The sequence below is a fragment of the Gymnoscopelus microlampas genome, assembly GCF_963454915.1.
Source record: "Gymnoscopelus microlampas genome assembly, chromosome: 19".
Taxonomy (NCBI): domain Eukaryota; kingdom Metazoa; phylum Chordata; class Actinopteri; order Myctophiformes; family Myctophidae; genus Gymnoscopelus; species Gymnoscopelus microlampas.
The window spans coordinates 17412899-17432827 of record NC_139956.1 but is presented as its reverse complement, the minus strand read 5'-3'; the positions used below and the strand labels follow the sequence as shown (position 1 = coordinate 17432827).

The following is a 19929-nucleotide window of genomic DNA, read 5'->3' as shown; positions in this document are numbered from 1 at the left end:
GAAAGGACTAGAGTCTCAATGACTTGTTTTGTCAGTTTCGGTGGTAAAAACACTGAGCACCTCTTGATGACAGATATATTCCTCCCCATCTTAGCCACCACTGTACAGTATCTATGTGTCTCATCCATGATAAATTGTTCACTAGGATGAGTCCCAGGAGCTTTGTTTCCTCCACCTGCTCAACCTCTACATTATTCATCGTCAGATTCACCTGCGGTTTGGACCTTAGTACGTAATTTGTGCCAAATACAATACTTTTAGTTTTTTGAATGTTGAGCACCAATTTGTTTCTGGTCACCCATTCCATTACTGTTTTCAGTTCTTTGTTCAGAATCTCAGTTATCTCACCTATTGTGGGAGCCTGAGTAGTATATATTGCCGTGTCATCAGAGTACATGGAGACTTGTGCTTTTTCAAGAGCTAGTGGAAAATCATTTGTAAAGATTGAAAAGAGTAGAGGTCCTAGTGAACTTCCTTGTGGAATTCCACTCTCAACACATCTAGCACTCGAGATACTGCCATTAAAGTATACACTCTGGGTTCTGTTATATAGATAACTTTCTAGCCATGATATTGCCTTTGGGGCAAAACCATAGCACTCCAATTTGTCAAGTAAGATTCTATGGTCTATCAAATCAAAGGCAGCACTAATAGTCTAATAGTACTGCTCCCACCATTTTCTTCGCATCAATCTCTTTCATCCATTGATCTGTCATTTGTGTCAGTGCTGTGGCTGTTGAGTGACCTTCTCTATACGCGTGTTGATACTCACTCATCAGACTGTTAACAGAAAAATAGCATTGTATTTGATTGAATATATTTGTTTAGAACTGGTGACAGGCTTATTGGTCTGCTGTTAGAGCCAGTGAAGGCATTCTTTGCACTTTTAGGGAGTGGAATCACTTTGGCTACTTTCCAGATGTGCGGGCATGTACCTTCCAGATTCATGTTAAAAATATGACAGATAGGTGCAGCAATGAGCTTGGCTACATTCTTTAATAGCTGACCGTCTAAGTTATCAATACCTGGTTGTTTATCATTATTGATTGCCAACAATAACTTTTCCACCTCTTCTGTCCTAACTTTACCCAGCTCAAAGGTGCAATTTTTATTTTTCATAATTGCGACCGTAGGTCGCATTTACTATAGAAACCTGCTCCAGGTGTCCGTGCGTCACCCCGTCACTCCGTCACACACGTCCCGTCACTCCGTCACACACGTCACACTTTTGCCCTGCTCATATCTCCGCACCCGTTGCCCCGATCCATGCCAGATTTTGCACACACACTCCTTACCTGCCAAACTACACCCTCCAAGGACCCCCGGAGCTCCAGGGACCCCAAGCTGCCTCGGGGACCCCCAAGTGTAAAAAATGAGCACATGTGGACAAATTACCAAATGACCACCCCAACGGGGCTGCTCACGGGGCATTCCCGGGGACCACCCACTCCTGGTGCTCCAGAACGGATGCAAAAGTGGTGGCGCCCCCAGTGGAGGACCCCCTGCCACTGCAGCTCACATAAAATGCCGTAACTCGGGCTAGGAGCGTCCGGGAGAGCCGCGGCCGGTACCTATTCGTCCGCCAAGGCAACGCGGACACCCCACCCCTAATTTCTCACATGGCCCTCTTCTAGCGCCACCTTCAGGCCGCTTTTCACAACACATTTTTGCCCACTACTCCTACAGTTTTGCCCCTAAAAACACGCAAATTGCTACACACTACACAGTATGTCTACACTCATGTCATCAACATGCCTGCCACCACATTTCTTAGACCACCAAACAAAACTATACATTGCCCACACAACTAGGAACCAATCGCCGTTACAGCCCTCTTCTGTATACATGTGACCTACGGTCGCTTATCTCCCGATTAGGGAGTCTTACTGGTACGTTCTCTAATATTAACATAGGACGACTCGCAGCTAGATTTTGGCATTCCCTGCCTTAGCTTCTCCACTTTATCGATGAAATAATTATTAAAATAATTGGCAATATCTAGTGGTCTAGTGATGTAGTGATCTAGTCTAAATAGACTAAATAAGAAGTGTGAGTACTTCCTCCACCACTGTCTTTTTTGTTATGTATGACAGTTTGTCTATACTACTTGATCTAATAAAAGTATATTTTCCTAAATCTGGAGACAATTCATATGTAAACTATACAGATATTTTCCTGCTCATTACTGTGCACATGTACTATGTCTTCGTGTTTGAGCACAAATATGTACTTTGAGAACCCAATTTTTTTCGGCACGCCACGCATCCTCCCCCACACCTTCAGCTTCTGGCTAGGAGAAACACTGCCTCCGGCCAACCATATAGAGTTTAAGTGGTTAAATCTAGTTCACTTTATAGAACATCCGTTCCCATTATAATATCCATTCCCATTATGACTGATTGAAAATAACTTTATACTTGACATTTAACCACTTGAACCCCAGCATCCCTATTCTGGGGGGAACATTCATCAAAAATTGCAGATCTACAAGCTCATAATGTGTTTCAATGCGACTTTGTGAGCTTGTAGATCTGCTATTCTTTGATTATTTTTTTTTACAGATTTGGTGTAGATGGAAAAAGAACCATTTAGGGAGTCTGAGAATGGCACTTTTGACATGGGAATAAACGGTATGCAATAAAATGTCATGGGTTTCTGAATTAATGTCTATTAGAGTTATGGCAAATAGTTAAATATAGTTAATAGCTACAATATGAATGATAATTAACAACATGGGGTTCATTAACAACATAGCACTGATGATCAGAGCAATGGCCACCGGGTTATGGGTCATGTTACTCAGATTCAGCACCCTTGAATTATGTAAAATAGTCAGCTTCCCAACTTTTACCCCCAAATGCTATCAGGAGAGATTTGTCTCAAAATTATTTGTAAGTCCAATACCAAGATGCACAAATATTCCTTGATTTGCAAATGTGTTTCCATGATTTCTACTCACAATCAGTGGTGGACAGTAACAGAGTAAATGTACTTGAGTACTGTACTTGAGTACAGATTCTGAGGATCCGTACTTTACTTGAGTATTAGATTTGCTTGCTACTTATTACTCTTACTTACTTTTAAGCCCACTCCACATCCACACCAATGATTCGCCATGCAACTCCTTGCAACATGGAACTACTTGCAACTACTTGTCTTGCAACCATTCCCCCCAATGGAGTTGCGACTAATTTTCGGTTTGTCCTTTAGGTTGGCTGTTTTCTTGTCTTCCCTAAAATGCAATTGGCCTAACTTCTGCTCTCATACTGGCCGTGTTTCTGTCTTCCCCCTCCACTCGCCTCTATCTTTGTTACATCTTGTATGGGTGTATAGGAGTAGAAGTATTTAGTTCTGGTTCCTCAGTCTTTTCTATGTTTGTATATGGTGTTTCTGCAGGCTTATAACATAGTGGTTCTACAAGCACATCAGTGCATGCAGTGCTGTGCTGGTTTCAGTGCCGAGTTACAGTACTTATCTGAAACAAGAGTTACAAGGTCCTATAAATTCATTGTGAAAACATTACAGCAATTCATTGATCTAAGAATTAAGACATGTACTTTTACTTTTACTTGTACCTTAAGTATTTTTCAAAGCATGTACTTTGGAATACTTAAGTATATTTAAAAGCAATGACTTTTTTACTACAGAGTAACATTTTGACTGAGCTACTTTTACTTATAGTGGAGTACATTTGACCAAGGAGTTTCTGTACTCTTACTCGAGTACTAGGGTCGAGTACTTCGTCCACCTCTGCTCACAATATAACTTATACAATTGGGGTGGTTGCCTGCTGCTCTTCTGAGACATTTAGATCGTGTCAAAGGTTATGTCTCACCTAGACACAGGATCTGACACAAATTTTGACCTGATGGTCAAGATTCAATTTATTCCCTGAGCAAGCAGGCAGGCTCTATTAGCTCAATGGTAATAAAGAAAAGGAAAGTTACATAGTGCATGCAGCTTTAAGCCGACACTAGAAACACAGATATTGACCAAATCATCAGCACAAGTTAAGTGAGAGCTTGCTAGCTAATGCAGTCTAGCATGCCAGCACAAGCTGACATAAGCAGGCATGTGCTTTACATATAACCAAACCATCCAGCATTGGAAAATATAGATGACTCGATTTTCAGCCTGCTATGTGGCGTTCAAATCCAGTCCAGAGTTGTTATGGTGTCTAACATTTGAAATGTTAGACACTGCTGTAACACTGATGTAGTGCCATGTTTGGTGAGGATTGGAGCAACACTGTGCCTGTGGCCCCCGGGATCCACGGTAGAGGCCCCTAGTGTGACTATTCTGATGGCCCTGACTAGTTTGTTGAAGTTTGATGCTGACCGTATGTATGTATTGTATGTACTGTATGTACAGTACGCATGTATGCATGTATGTATGCATGTATGTATGTATGTATACATGCATGCATGCACGCACGCACGTACGTACGTACGTACGTACGTACGTACGTACGTACGTATGTAGCATGAACACCTGCAACTGATTAAATTAATATCAAATGTCTGAAGTGCACACAAAAATACAGATACTGTAAGTAAAAAAGAACAGAAAATAAGGGGGGTGCGTATGGACCACTTCTGTACTAAACAGTTTTCTGTACCACTGTACCACACTATACTATATATACTGTATATTATCTTAACATTCTTATATTATACCATTATATACTACATACACATTACTGCTGTACTATATCATACTATCATATATATCTTACACTATTATATGTGCTACTACTGTTACTACCTGCACTGTATCTCTTTCTGTCTCTCCTTTGTCTCTGTATCTCTCTCTCTCTCTCTCTGTATCTCTCTCTCTCTCTCTCTGTATCTCTCTCTCTCTCTCTCTGTATCTCTCTCTCTCTCTCTCTCTCTCTCTCTCTCTCTCTCTCTCTCTCTCTCTCTCTCTCTCTCTCTCTCTCTCTCTCTCTCTCTCTCTCTCTCTCTCTCTCTCTCTCTCTCTCTCTCTCTCTCTCTCTCTCTCTCTCTCTCTCTCTCTCTCTCTCTCTCTCTCTCTCTCTCTCTCTCTCTCTCTCTCTCTCTCTCTCTTTCAGGGTGGGATTGTCGGGTCTCTTCTCTACATGTAAAGTGTCTTGAGACAACTTGTTGTGATTTGACACTTTAATAAAATTGAATTGAATTGAATTGTAATTGTGGCCTCTAATGTGCATATTTAGTTTGCAGAAATATTTAGTTATTGAAGAAATTGTTCAACATTGGCATTTGGCAGCCATTTGTTTACGCAAATTGGAAGGTTAAAAACGATAACATTCGTTTGGGAACCATGATTCAGCACCCTTGAATTATGTAAAATAGTCAGCTTCCCAATTTTTACCCCCAAATGCCTCCTGTTTAACTGATTAGAGGCAGTGCCCACCTGGCTGTAATTGCCATGGGGTGGGGGTGGGGCAGTCTATGCACACGTGTGGAACTGCAGGTTGTGAGTGAATTTGAGACAAGTGTGAAGTTTGTCTCAAAACTGAATGCGTGTGTTGGTGTACTCACAAATGCAGATTCAACAATTCACACGCATAATTAGATTTACAAATGATATTTTATGATATGCGCCTGCAAGTATACAATATTTCTACAAATTGCAAATTATATATTTACAAATAGTCATATATTTGTACAAATCATAGCACGTGTAAATACTAACTTACAAGTTACAAGTAAGTTTGCACATAGGAAACTACATTTGTAAAAATGTTCTTAAAAAAGTGTGACGTTTGTCTCAAAATGATGTAACAGGAAAAAGGAATGTATGCGTGTGTTGGTCTACTCACAAATGCACATTCAACAATTCACACACAGAATTGACGATTTACAAATGATATTTAATGATAAATGCACACACACATAATTATCTTTTGTAAAAATTGCAAATTCATATTTACAAAAGTCACAAATAAATAATTTGTGTTGTTGTAGATTGCAAAACACATTTGTAAATCATGGAAACACATTTGCAAATCAAGGAATATTTGTGCATCTTGGAATTGGATTCACAAATAATTTTGAGACAAATCTCTCCCCATAGTGCTGGGCCACGGCCCCACCCAGTGCAATTTGCACTGATGAAAGTCCCACGTGATCTGAAGCTGTCAAATGAAATGAGTTACTTTGCCCTCATCTTAAGGTTAACATGTTTGTGGTATGATGCAGGAGGCAGAGGAGAAGGAGATAATGGCAGTAATGACATGACCAAGTTATTGTGGAGCATCTTGTCCCATTAGCATAAGACATCCAATGTACTACATACCCCCTCTGTGTTCCTATTGGCTGGGCTTTAAACAGCCATAACTAAAACTAAACCTACGAAACTTGCTAGGTGCTCTAATGGCCAATAGGGACAGGCTATAATTGCTTAAGCCCCTCTGTATTCCTGTTGAGCTACCTTGAATTAAATGATTTAACATTGTTCCTCTAGTTCATATACTGTAGCTTAATGAAATTAACTCATTAAAGGCACCGCTCACTTCACACTCGATGTGATTTTTTCTATGTAGCCTAACTTTTCAGCTGATTGCCATACAGACTTGTGGGTGGTGTCATTGGACTCAGATAACAGTCCTTTTTCTTCATTGGTGTTACATAACTTCCCCCCCTCTTCTAAATGGTCGATATTTGATAGTTCTTATTTTTTGCCGTAATTTTTGAACAATTTGTCGTACAGTCATAAGTCGTCTCACTGGACTCTGGACTCACTGGGTAAAAAATCTTGTCCTTCATTAGAGTTACTTAGCTCTGCTCCCTGCTCTGATTCGTCGATATTTCTACCCAACGTGGACAGAGGTGCGAGGGCCTAGTCATCGCTGCTTCCTAACTTTGCATTTCTAGTCACATATAAAAGGTCTTAGTAATGCATGTCAATAACAGCCCCAAAAGTCATACTGAAGGAATAGCCTAAACATTCAAAAAACAATGGAACCAGACCTGGTACTGCCAGACCCCTAGTGGTTGAAATCTGAATGGCCGGACTTCGCATGACGTGTGTGCAGAGGAAAAGAGGGACACAAAAGGAGGAAAAGAGGGACAGACCGACTGACCGACCGATAAAGCCTCATGTAGGCCGACCCCTTGGGTCTGGCAAACATTCACTCAAGATCTAAAGTGGGTGTTTATCACCTTAGTTTACCTTGGAAAACTAATAGGACTTTCTACTCTGTGGGGAGAAAACCTAAGTGAATGATGACAGATAAATGAGTGCAATGTAACACTTGTTTATGTGTTTTTTTTACCAAACTGATTGAGGTGTTGTGTTATGAAACAAGGGAACCAGGAGACCTGGTATTGCCAGACCCCTAGTGGTTGAAATCTGAATGGCCGGACTTCGCATGGCGTGTGTGCAGAGGAAAGAGGGACACAAAAGGAGGAAAAGAGGGACTCAAAAGGAGGAAAAGAGGGACAGACCGACCGACAAAGCCTCATGTAGGCCGACCCCCTGGGTCTGGCAAATAGCCTGGAGGTATGAATTCAGTGCCTGTTTGTTTAGATGTACTGTGTCTGAGCATGAATTCATGTTTTTTTGCCAGACCCAGAGGGTCGGCCTACATGAGGCTTTGTCTGTCCCTCTTTCGTCCCTCTTTTGTCCATATATGGGCATAAAAGGGACACAGACAGACACATACAGAGATCTCTTTTGTCCCTCTTTCGTCCCTCTTTCGGCCCTCTTTTCCTTCAACCACTAGGGGTCTGGCAGTACCAGGTCTCCTGGTCCTAGTTGAAGGTTGTGTATGCTCTCACGCAATGCCAATACAATCAAAACAAATACCTGATGATCGATTAGACCATATGGTAAGATTTACAGCTTTATCTCCCCTGAAACCAACAACCAGTCCTGTCTCTGCAGTCAGGCTCATGACCTGCCTTGAGGACATCAAGTGCAAAATCAAGCCATTTTTCTCTAACATCGACCTTGAGAAAGTCCTCCAGTCCATTTTTTGGACCGGGGGGCTCTCTATATTGGGGCCTATTTAGTTTTAATTTAATTAAGGGTCGGGCTCTGGAACAGTGGGTATCAGTTGTTTTTCTAGAGGCCCCCCCTGATCCTTGGGGCCCGGGCCCAGAGCCAGAGCTCTTGGCAGTTGTATGATGTCACAGTTATTCACAGAGGACAAATACTCCATGCAATAATCAACTCTGTGGGGAGAAATGATGAGTCTGACAATGAGATAAATGAGTGTAATGTATCACTTGTTTATGTGTTTTTACCAAAGGTAAAGAGGTGTTATGAAATTAGCCTGGAGGACAGGTATGAGTGCCTGTACTGTGTCTGAGCATGAATTCATGTTGTTGAAGGTTGTGCATGCTCTCATGCAAATTGCATCGATCAACTTAAAACCAGCCCACTTCAATAAAAAACAGTTCTGTCAGATAACTCACGAATAGATTGAACCAATATTATAGACCAAATATATTTAAGCAATATTATGGAATGAGAATACAAGTGTGGATATAATATTTTATCTTGGCGTTCAGGCTCTGCTATATTTTTTCTCCCTGCTCAGCACAATCATACAGCCATCATTAACCATTAAGAGCAGGGAGATAGATATACCATAACATAACAACCCCCCATGGGGAACAGACCAATAGCAGAGCCTACTGGTGGTGCTGGGGTGGTGGTGGGAGCAAACGCCGCATGACAGCAAGCTAGAAAACAAGCGGATCGAATGCCCGATTCAAGATGACTTAAATACCCGCCCAATTGGACAGCTGATTGCCACGTCAGTGTATGACGTATGGATCTTGCATGACGTTGAAAACAGCCACATAGAATGAGCAATGCATGTAACCTCTCGAGTGTATACTGCCAGAACTAAACTCGCAGGCTACGTATAATCCCAACTCAGCCAAATCCATTACATATGCAACAGAAAACACTGTGTAAGCATACAAAGTTTCATATATCCACCAAATAACATAAAGAGGCTAACCACAGAGAGTGCAAAGAAAGTCAGACAACCCAAAATAGCAACACCTCTGGTATTGTAGCCACAATAAAGAGATGAAACGGACATGAAATGTGAGAAATAACCAATCCAGCATATTATTAAACAAGAATAAATATGACTTGACAGTCATATTATTAGCAGCTGCATGCTGTATTGTGTGTGTGTGTGTGTGTGTGTGTGTGTGTGTGTGTGTGTGTGTGTGTGTGTGTGTGTGTGTGTGTGTGTGTGTGTGTGTGTGTGTGTGTGTGTGTGTGCCCCCCCCCCCCAACTACTCAAGTGAAAGTATCAATCCTGCACACACACACACACACACACACACACACTGGCCATGCGCTGTTTCACCAGTGTCGTATTTCCACATTCCATTCAAACAGCTGTGAGAGGGGGACGGAGGGGGAGCGACACAGGGACGATACATGTCGCAGGACAGCCAATGAACAAATACATGTCGCAGGACAGCCAATGAACAAATACATGTCGCAGGACAGCCAATGAACAAATACATGTCGCGGATGACCACGTCTGAGCCTGTTTCTAGAGCAGCTTGGCAGCTGCTAAAAATCACACCCAGTGTGAAGTGGGCGGTGTGGTCACAGTGGTCATCACAGTGATGGAGGTGATTCACTTTAAAAAAAAAACATAAAAGTGTTTTCCATACTGCTATACATAGGGCTGCACATGTGTCATGTGTTTCGCTAGCCAATCACAGTCCTGAATTTGCAAAGTCAGCCAATCACATTGCAGCTAGTGGTGATGACACTAGCTGTAATGTGATTGGCTGACTTTGCAAAAGTATAGATTTGCATTGACTGTGGAAGGGTTAGGGTTGTAGACTGCGTTGTAACTATTGGCCAATCACGGTGCAGGATTGGTCAGTGTCCAAACCTCACTTATAGGGGGCGGTTACACCACCCCAAAAACTAGCAGGCTCTCTCTCTCTCTTGCGCGCGCGCGCGCGGCACGGCCACTCGCGTGCACACACACACACACACACAAAATTATAATGAATACAATCAGTAGTGCAATAAAGGCTAAATAGAAATGTTCTTACCTTTATGCAGAATGCAGAATCAATGTCTGTGAAGTGCAGCTTCAGTGCATCTTCTTGATACAATGCGGTCAACAGTCTGAAATCACTAACCAGCTTGTCGAGCTGGGTGAAATCAGTTTCAGTGGACTCTCTTGTTATAGGGAGTGTTGTGTGTCTCATTATTACACACACAAACAACTCTCCATCATGTAGTCTCATAAACATTCTTGTAGTCACTCTGGCGCTTTGCTGAATGAGCAAACCAGTTATATGTTTTATATGTCTTATATATTCAAGGTTGCTTGGCAGTTGCATAGCTTTGTTGGCAACAATATCCAATGAGTGGCATACACAACGGATAAGCTGTATCAGAAACGTATTAATTGCATCTGATATGTCAATAGCATTAGCGTCAAAATCTCAACAAGCCCCAGATATGTGCTGATAAACTTGTCGTGTTTCAGCGATTGGTACTTGACACATACACAGGAGTTTAGTCACGGATACGTCAGCGTCTGTGGTTTCATCCAGATAGAGAGAGTAAGGAGACTCACCGATGTCCTCCCTTAACTCTTCTCTGAAGTGTGGTGCCAGGACAGACTTGAGTACTGCTGTACATTTCGTCCTGTGCATTTTGAATGCTCCCGTTTCATCCTGCAGGATATCTGACAGCTCATCCACGGCATTAATGGATGTGTGGCATGCAACATAGGTTGCGATCCTAAGCTCTCGCCGTTTCTGGTCATCTTTAATGGTGCCTGATGGACCAGTGTGTTGACTGGTACAGTGAAGGATTTGACACTGGGCACACAACGGGACTAGTGCTTCTTTGTCTGTGGCCATGCTCTTTCAAGTCATTATACTGTGCTCTACTGCTCTTATAAGAAGAGTATTGCAATATTTACACCGAGCTTTGGCGCAGTCATCGGGGACAGGGGCGATCCACGCCTTTAGCTCTGGATCTGACTCCCATTCCTTCCTGTACGACTTTTTATACTTTTCCCACTTCGGCATCACGACTTTTATGTATAACCTCCTTACACAATACCTGGAAACAGTCAATAAGTAAACACAACAGCTGCTGTCTTCCTCCCGCGCGATAAACAGGTGACACTCCCAACCGTCACACTCACAGGTGACCAAAAGGAGTTGATGATTTGAGTAGTTCAGTCAGTGCTCTAATGCCGTACATGGTGTTTCATCACCATCTGGTGTTTAGGCAGAGGAGATACAGAGGAGAGAGAGAGAGAGAGAGAGAGAGAGACAGAGAGAGAGAGAGAGAGAAAAATCCTCAGTATGAATTTACTGCCTGAAGGGCTTATAAATGGAACCAAATGGACCCACATATACAAATAAATACATCCTTCAATGGATCATGGTGGGACAGAATCTTGTGATGTTCTTGTTGTCAAGGCGGACTTACAGAGGTCTGAATATTGTTGCTGTCGGGTGGAAGCCTTGTATGTACAAAATCATTTACTCTTAAGGAAATGGACAAAATAACCTGTGTTCCAATGGAATCACTGTATTATTTAGTCATAAGAACTTGTTAATATTTTCATTGGTTCCATATTTATACTCAGACACACTTAACCACTTTAACAAAAATGTACAAGCTCACAATGCTTAGATCAGCTATTTTCACTACTTTTGAATTACTAGAAAAAAAGCTCTCTTTTGTCATTTGGGCCCTTCCTACAAGAAAGGCCCCGTATACCAGACACTGCGTCCTCCCAACTGTGCCCATTACCTTTGAGTGTAATTGATCATAGTAGGCCTATGCTGCATAGTGTATAGCCTACAAGTAGGCAGCAATGTAGTGTTGTTTCTTAAAAGCAGAAGGGCTTAAAGTCCACTCTGCCTTTGCTATGCACCAAGGATTTGGAACACACTCCCCCTGCAATGGCCTATATCAAACAGACAACCTCAGTTGATGGCTTTAAGAGGCAGATAGAAACACACTTCTATGACCTTGCCTTTAACTGATCTCCTTTTAACTGATTTGACCCTTTTTAATTTCACTCTCAACAAGATTTTAACTTATTGCTTTGTTTGACCTGTGTTTTTAACTTCAATGTAAAGCTCTTTGAGCCACATTTATGTCTGAAAGGTGCTCTATAAATAAATAGTATTATTATTAGACACCAAATATGAGTAATAATTAATGTTAAGTGTTGGCCTATGGTTAAAATCCATACATGAGGGAGTGTTATAATAGTATGTTGTGATCATATGCGTTTTAGTAAATTAATTTTAAAATGAATTATAAAGTAGGGTATGTTTCTAGGGTTTCTACTGGTTCTACCGAGTGAAGACCCGCCCTCGCTGGGCAATAGCATTAATTTCCGTTAGCATTTCTGACCGGATATAGAAAATGGCGGCTGGCGGAAATCGCTGAAAAACAGGCTTCAAAACGGGTCTGTAGAAACCAGGGGTGTGACTTTTCCCATTAATTTTTACGGTGGCCAACGTACATGGGAAAATAAAAACTTTGAATTCAACTCTAAACAATTTGTGCTTTTGACACTGAAAGGACAAGGATCATGCATTACTGTACTAACATTAGACAATATATTTTCAGTGTCAAATGCTAAATAGTATAAACATAGGCTACAATATAAAATAAGAAGAGTTTGGAATACGTTTCATTTCATGTCACACCTTTATTTATTCTCGAAGGATATCGAGGTTGCCCTCATTTTCAGTGTTGTCGAGATACATCACAGTACAATTTCATTTTCACATCAATATTCATATCAATGATAAAACAAAACAAAACAGAAACCGGTCTGCAATCTTTAGCATGAGCCAGTCACTGGAGCGTGTCCTATATGTTACAGGATTCCAATCCAGCAGAGATTTAATATACAATGGTAAAGTCCCATCAATTTCCTTAAACATAAACAGGTACCAGTGTTTTTTTTGCCGGTCGGCCAAGGAAGGCCAACCCACACTATCATACAGGATGCAGTGATGAGTCCTATAATGTTCACCAGATACAAATCGCAGAGCAGAATGATAAACAGTATCAGTATATAAGGAGCAGCATTCCTATAAATGACATCTCCATAGTCCAACACAGAAAGAAAGCCTGCTTCAATAACCCTTTTCCTACATGCCATTGGGAAACTAGCTCTGTTCCTGTAAAAGAAAAAAAGCCAATCTTTTGCCTTAGTTTACAGGCAAGATTGTCTATATGGCATTTAAATGTGAATTTGTAATCAAGCCATATTCCAAGGTAGCCTACTGCAACCCTTTCTATAATGGATCCATTTGAGGTAGTAATGCGTAAGTTATTATAATCAATTTCCCTGTTTCCATGTAGATAGTGTATAGTTGTAACAAAAACAATTACATATTTACCTCATCTTTCCAAAACTTTGATATTATCTAAACTGTTTTCACATGTCAAATATTGCAACAGAATTGGGACATAGTTTGTTAAATTATTTGACAAACAAATATTTAACAGACAATTCAACATCAATCACACAAAAAAACTAAACATACAACAATAACACAACAACAACAATACACAGAGCACGTATATGGATCATTGCGTCATAGATCTGTTAGTATGATGATTAGCCAAAACATGAGCAGGTAATCACAAGGTGAGAGGACAGAGTAGTTTTAAACAATTGAAAAGATGTTATTGACTGAATATGAACAGGTAGATTGTTCCAGTCAGATGGAGCTTTAAACCTAAAGGATCTTTTGGTAACTGATTTAGATACTTTTGGAACATCAAAGAAAACCTGTGCACAATGTCTCACACCTGTGCACAAACCTCCCAGTCAAATCAAACTCAAATCAAATCAAAATCTTCTACGCTACAGTAGAGTCTGTACTCCTCTATGGCAGTGAATGCTGGACCCTGAAGCCAACCCTGCAGAAGTCTCTAGACGGATGCTATACCAGAATGTAACATCAGCAAGAGTGTACATGTAACAAACAGGATCCTGTATGAGGGAATACCCAGGGTGAGTGAGAAAATTGCAACCAGGAGAATGAGACTAGCAGGACACTGCCAAAGGCATCAAGAGCTGCCAGCCAGCAAATTGGTGCTGTGCACGGTCACGGGGACGTCCCACACTAACATACGTGGATGTACTCAAGAATGATGCAGGAGCACAAAGTACCAATGAACTGGCCAGATATATGGAGAACCGGGATGACTAGAAGCAACGAATCGACGATGGAGGGCTCGTCTGAGGACGGCCTAGAGAGATGTCTCAGTTGATGTTTAGAAGTGAAAGGTAGGAATTATCACCTGTTCAACCACGAATGTCTAATATATGCTGAAGTGCCTTGTGGTCTTTTCTATGTTGGCCAAACAAGCAGAGCCCTCAAAACCCGAATAAGGATAATGTAGTACTAAAACATTTAAAAATTCATACAAATATTGTAAAAAATATTTTTTAAACATTTTTAAACTAGAAAAAGTGCTCCTCGGAGCACAGGTCTCCGCCAGGTCAGGTAGGTTAGTGTGGGCCAGCAATGTTCGGAATTTGCCAATCAGGCTGGAATGTGAAAAATCGGACGGATTGGACGGATCCGTCTTGATCACTTGACTAAAGCGATAATATGTACCGATTTGTGTGACGTTTGGACAACATTTGTTTAGTAATATTAAAAAAAAGTTTCGCAAAAATCGGCCTTCTGGTGGCGCTATAATAGGGCAATGTTGAAAGGGTGGCATTTTTCCTCAACATAATGCAAATGTGCGTGCAAAGTTTCACCGCAATCGGACGCTGCGTCAGTGATGTCAATCTTAGCCAATCTGGATGGAATATGACAAATCAAGCAAATCACATGATCACATGACTATAGAGATCATGTGTACCGATTTGCGTGAAATTTGGATACAATCTGAAAGAGTAATATCCAAAAATGTGACATTAAGTCGGCCTCCTGGTGGCGCTATAAAAGGCAGATGTTAAAAACGCAGGGCAAAGGTTTTTCCTTAGCCTCTAGGGAGTGCACATACAAAGTTTTACACAGATCGGGGCAGTTATAGGTAAAAACAGTAATCAGCCTGTTATAGCGCCACCATGAGGCTGATTTGAAAAGTGGCATTTCTTCCTCGGCTTAGTGGGAATGTGCGTGCAAAATTTCCACGGAAATTGCATGCTGTGTTCATGATTTGAGGCATTTTGTTCAAAACAAAGCCCTCCTGCAAACTTTGGAAGCCATTCTTAGCCAATCAGGATGTAACATGAAAAATCTGAAAGACCCGTTTCATTTAATGACTATAAAGATACTGTGTACCGATTTGCGTGACGTTTGGACAAAATCTGTAGGAGTACTGTCAAAAAATGTGTTTTGCAAAAAGCGGCCTCCTGGTGGCGCTATAACAGGCCCATGTTTGGGGGCAGAGGTTCTAAAATGGCATCCAGGGAGTGTGTGTGCACAGTTTCGCTGCGATCAAGGCAACAGTGCCGGAGATTAGCTGTTCACAGACGGACGGACACACGGACGGACGGACACACAGACGGACGGACAGGGTGCAAAACATACTCTCTCGCCATGCCTTTCGGCCTGGCGGAGACAAAAATACCAACAATGTCTAAATATGTCTTTATACTTGTAGGTCATGTGGTGGGATACCCACAATATGTCAGACTATGTCAGCACGATTATGCTGACATAGTCAATCTGTTGTATGAGTTGTAGAACAAGTTTCTTTCTGACTGTAAATGTAAGGCAGTTTCTGTTACGGTAAAGAACACCAGTGACGGTAAAGAACAACAATGTTATCTATATGACATTTGAATGATATATCTGAATCAAGCAGAGACCAGGTATTTGATGTAACTCTATGCAGTTGAGTACCGTCTAGACAGGTAATATATATGATTTATTTTTTGTTTTAGATTTAACATTCTGATAAGTCCCAAAAAGCATAGTTTTAGTTTTGTTGATAATTAATTTATTAGCTGAAATCCATGATTCAAGATAATTGAAATTTGATTGCAATGTGTATATGTCTGCATAGAGACCTGTATGACAACACAAAGTTTTCTGTTGTGGAGATAAGAATGAAACCAAAGTAGGGCATTACATATAAGACCAATAGAATAGAGTTTATCTAATAGAAGATGTGGTCAACCAGATCAAATGCTTTGGTGAAATCAATAAAGATGGAAAGGTGGTACATTGTTAAAAACGACGTAAGGATCAGGCAGGAGTACAGACTGAGGAGAAATGTCGGTTGAGCTTGAGCTACTAAATGAGGGTTATGTAATATGTTGTTATTAACTTTTAACTGATTATAACAAACGTGCATTAGTTAATGTTTTACGATTTTTTTGCTAAATTGTTTAGGATTTTTTAAATCATGGTTTGTCAAGAGATTTGTTGTAATAGTTAGTTTGATTTTGCATCTTGGCCATGGTCTTAGTCTTTCGCAACTTGTGTGGTGACCACAGTGTTGGCTGTTTGCCCAGCGTCCTTCTGGAGCTTCACTTCCCGACGCATCTGACACCAGACACACCAGTAACACCAGAACACCTTGCAGCAGTCATCACCGAATGAACCCTGGGTGAGGAAGGGAAGGAAGAGATTCTGCCTGTAACTGTATTTAATCATAGGGTTTAGGTCACAGATAAATCTTGTTTATGTTATGTATTTACCACCTTTAACAGGTTGTTGTGTGGGCTCCAGTGGGGCTATGGTGAATGTCTGCCCCAAAATTTCCACCATAGGAAACCAATACATAGCCCACTCCCATTGCATGCATAAGAATGCCACAATACATGCAGAGTGTTGACCTTGAATGTGGACCTCCCACAATCCACATTAAGATGAGAACCTTATTGATCCGGCTGGGGAAATTCTGTCACCAAAGACATTGATTCATTCAAGAGGTAGAGGGTCTTACTTCGATGCCGTATCTCTCTCTCATGGAGCCTCTGAAGATGCAGGACAGCACAAAGCAGGACAAGCTATCCACGCATGGCGTGCAGCAGCACCAGCCGAAGTCACTAGCTGTCTTGCACTGCATGCAAGGGAAACACCAGAAGCAGAAACAACCTAGAGGGAGGGGAGAAGAGGGAGAGAGCAAGGTGGTCAGCTATTAACAAAGGCTTCTTCTACAATGAGATCACAGAATGATTTTTGTATATCTTTTTTACACGGCACCGGCTGGTCTAGCCGTGGGAATACAATGCCAAATTCAGGATAATCGTGAACAAACTCCTACACCTGAGCAAATCTGCGTTGTTAGTATAGGCACGAGTGAAGGGAGTGGCTGAATAGCCACACAGGCTCCTAACGGCTGCAACCCACGACTTACAGACCTGGATAGGCCACCCAGCCTGATGGAGATATGTGCTTCGTGGAGTCTAGTTGTGACTGTGCCACGCATAAATTATATTCATTGAAAAGAAGAAAAAAAGATCTTTAATTTGTTATCTCAGACCACTGTTCTGACCATCTGCTTTAGAGTTTCATAACATAGATGCCACAGATGTGTCATCTGTGGCTCTCTATCTTGAGGTGTTTGTGTAGATGGCTGATATAGATCAGGGAAGATGTGGTGTGTTTAGATCTGTAAACATGAAGATAACATCTAAAAATAGTTATCACGTGAGGACATACTCCAAGTACCATGGCAGATTTCAGTGCAAGAGGTGTTTGGGCATGTTGCAGCTGGGAGGCATGCGATAATCCGACAGACCTTTTCTCCGACTATGTGGCATCCGCGTGCGGTTAGGGTTAGGGTGCGGGTTTGGTTCGGGTTTAGTATTGAAACGTCGCTGTATGTACAGTTGTAGAGATGTAGTAGAGGTCGGAAAGATGGGTGCAAGTCAGTGTGGTGCAAGAAGGACAAAGCAAAGTGCTCTCATTGTTTTGTAGCTTATGGCACAGACTCTACTCAGTGAAGAAAACAGAAGTTGAAGTGATCAAAAATAACGACAGTAGAGAAGATTCCGTATGCCAGCTAGGAAGGTTGAAGAAACCAACAAAGCAAAGGATACAAGAAACAACTAGAAAATGTGCTCCTCGGAGCACAGGTCTCCACCAGGTCAGGTACTGTAGGTTATTGTGGGCCAGCAATGTTTGGAATTCGCCAATCAGGATGGAATTTGAAAAACTGACGGATCCGTCTTGGTCACTTGACTATAGAGATAATGTGTATTTGCGTGATGTTTGGACACAATTTGTGGGAGTAATATTTAAAAAATGCCTCCTGGTGCCGCTATAATAGGGCAAGTTTCAAAGTGTGGCTTTTGTTCCTCAACGTAGTGCGAATGTGTGTGCAAAATTTCATGATTTGAGGCATTTTGTTCAAAACGGAGCACTCCTACAAACTTTGGAAGCCAACCTTAGACAATCAGGAAAAGAAAAATCTGAAAGACCTGTTTTGTTTAATGACAATAGAGACATTGTGTACCGATTTGCGTGATTTTTGGACAAAATCTGTAGGAGTACTCTACAAAAATGTGTTTTGCAGAAATCGGCCTCCTGGTGGCGCTGTAACAGGCCCATGTGAATAATTTGGGGCAGAGGTTCTGCTCTGGGATCCAGGGAGTGTGGTTGCAGTGTTTCACTGCGAACAAGCCAACGGTGCCGGAGATTAGCTGTTCACACACACACACACACACACACACACACACACGGACGGACAGACAGACAGGGTGCAGGCCGACAGACAATCAGGGAGAGAGTTGGCACACTGTAGGTATGGTCAGGTTTTTGGCATTTCTTGCCATGGTAGTTCAACCCATACAGACCTGAGGCCGATTCTAAAAACACCTTCTAAATCCTGACCGAAGTTTTCTGAAAACCTTCAAATATTTATTCAAAAATGACAACAAATGTATGTTGCTATATACTGTACATAGCAACCAGAAAGGTATAGTTACAAATAGGGGTTCCCACCCAAAATGGGTTAAAGACCATACCAGCAGGGGTGTAGTCGAGTTGGAGTGCATAGAAAATCCCCGGCGATTTCATTTCATTGAATCTTGCTCACACAGTTTCTCCGTTTTTTGACAATAGAGCACACACATTATGTTTTCAATACAATAGAGACATTAGTGTCCTTTATGCATCCTATGTCATGATACTGGTACACATTGTGGGCCTAAGTAGTAAGCTGTAGTAAAGGTAACGCACAACAATGGCTGTGGTGAGGTGCTGACTACTGAAACAAACGTAAAAAGAAGAAAAGGGTATTGCACACTCTGGCTCCATATGACGTCTTTGATTGACGTTTCGGGCTGCTGGCCTTCCACAGAATTCACAAGAGCTTAGAGGAGAGAGTGGCAATTAGCGTGAGGTCAAGTCACACATTACTGGATTAAATAAAGTGATTTCATTCTTTGAAAAAATCTTTAGAAAATCTCTGCAGTGAGGATTCATTCATACAAATTACATAGTTATTATGCCTATGGTTAAATTGAGTTCCTTGGCCTACTGGCAGCGTGCTCAAGAAATATGACACTGACTCATCTGTGCCTCTATTTATGGCAATCAATCATCTCACACACATTCTCTGCTTGAACCAATCAAGCCTCTCATGCAGCAGATGAAATGATTGATTCCTACAGACCATTAAACATTTCATCAGTGGATGATGTTTTGGAGCATTTGTTTTTATTTTTATTTCTATTTTATTTGGGAAAAGAATCTCTAAGAAGCTGAGACAGTAAAGGTCGCTGTCCTCGGCACATGGCCTTATGGGATATCCTACACAGCCAAGAAGCTACTTGATGTTTCCTTGAAATGTTGTCAGATCAAGGGACCTACAGTAACAAAATGGTTCATAGGTGACTTACAGGTTTCCATATCCGAGCCGCAGTCACACAAGTCAGTGCTCCATGATTCTGACATCTGTTTGGTGGTGGCGGTGGCGCCTGGTTGCTGGACAACGACGGTGGCCATGTCTGTCTATAAGACCAGGACATGGAGATGAGGA

General features: G+C 41.6%; 2 protein-coding genes across 3 annotated transcripts in view; both read right to left on the bottom strand.

Annotated features, from left to right (window-relative positions):
- Window positions 1-19929, bottom strand: part of LOC311035268 (placenta-specific gene 8 protein-like) — a 47861-nt gene that overhangs the window by 14995 nt on the left and 12937 nt on the right. The window lies entirely within an intron of this gene.
- LOC311034395 (uncharacterized protein) overlaps window positions 12680-19929 on the bottom strand; it is a 36631-nt gene continuing 29381 nt past the window's right edge. The window contains exons 6-8 of the mRNA XM_084042276.1: window positions 19790-19901; window positions 16888-17039; window positions 12680-16544 (exon numbers count right to left, since the gene is read on the bottom strand). Coding sequence (XP_083898402.1) covers window positions 16404-16544; window positions 16888-17039; window positions 19790-19901 — 405 coding nt within the window. The 3' untranslated portion in view covers window positions 12680-16403. The remainder of the gene's footprint in view (window positions 16545-16887; window positions 17040-19789; window positions 19902-19929) is intronic.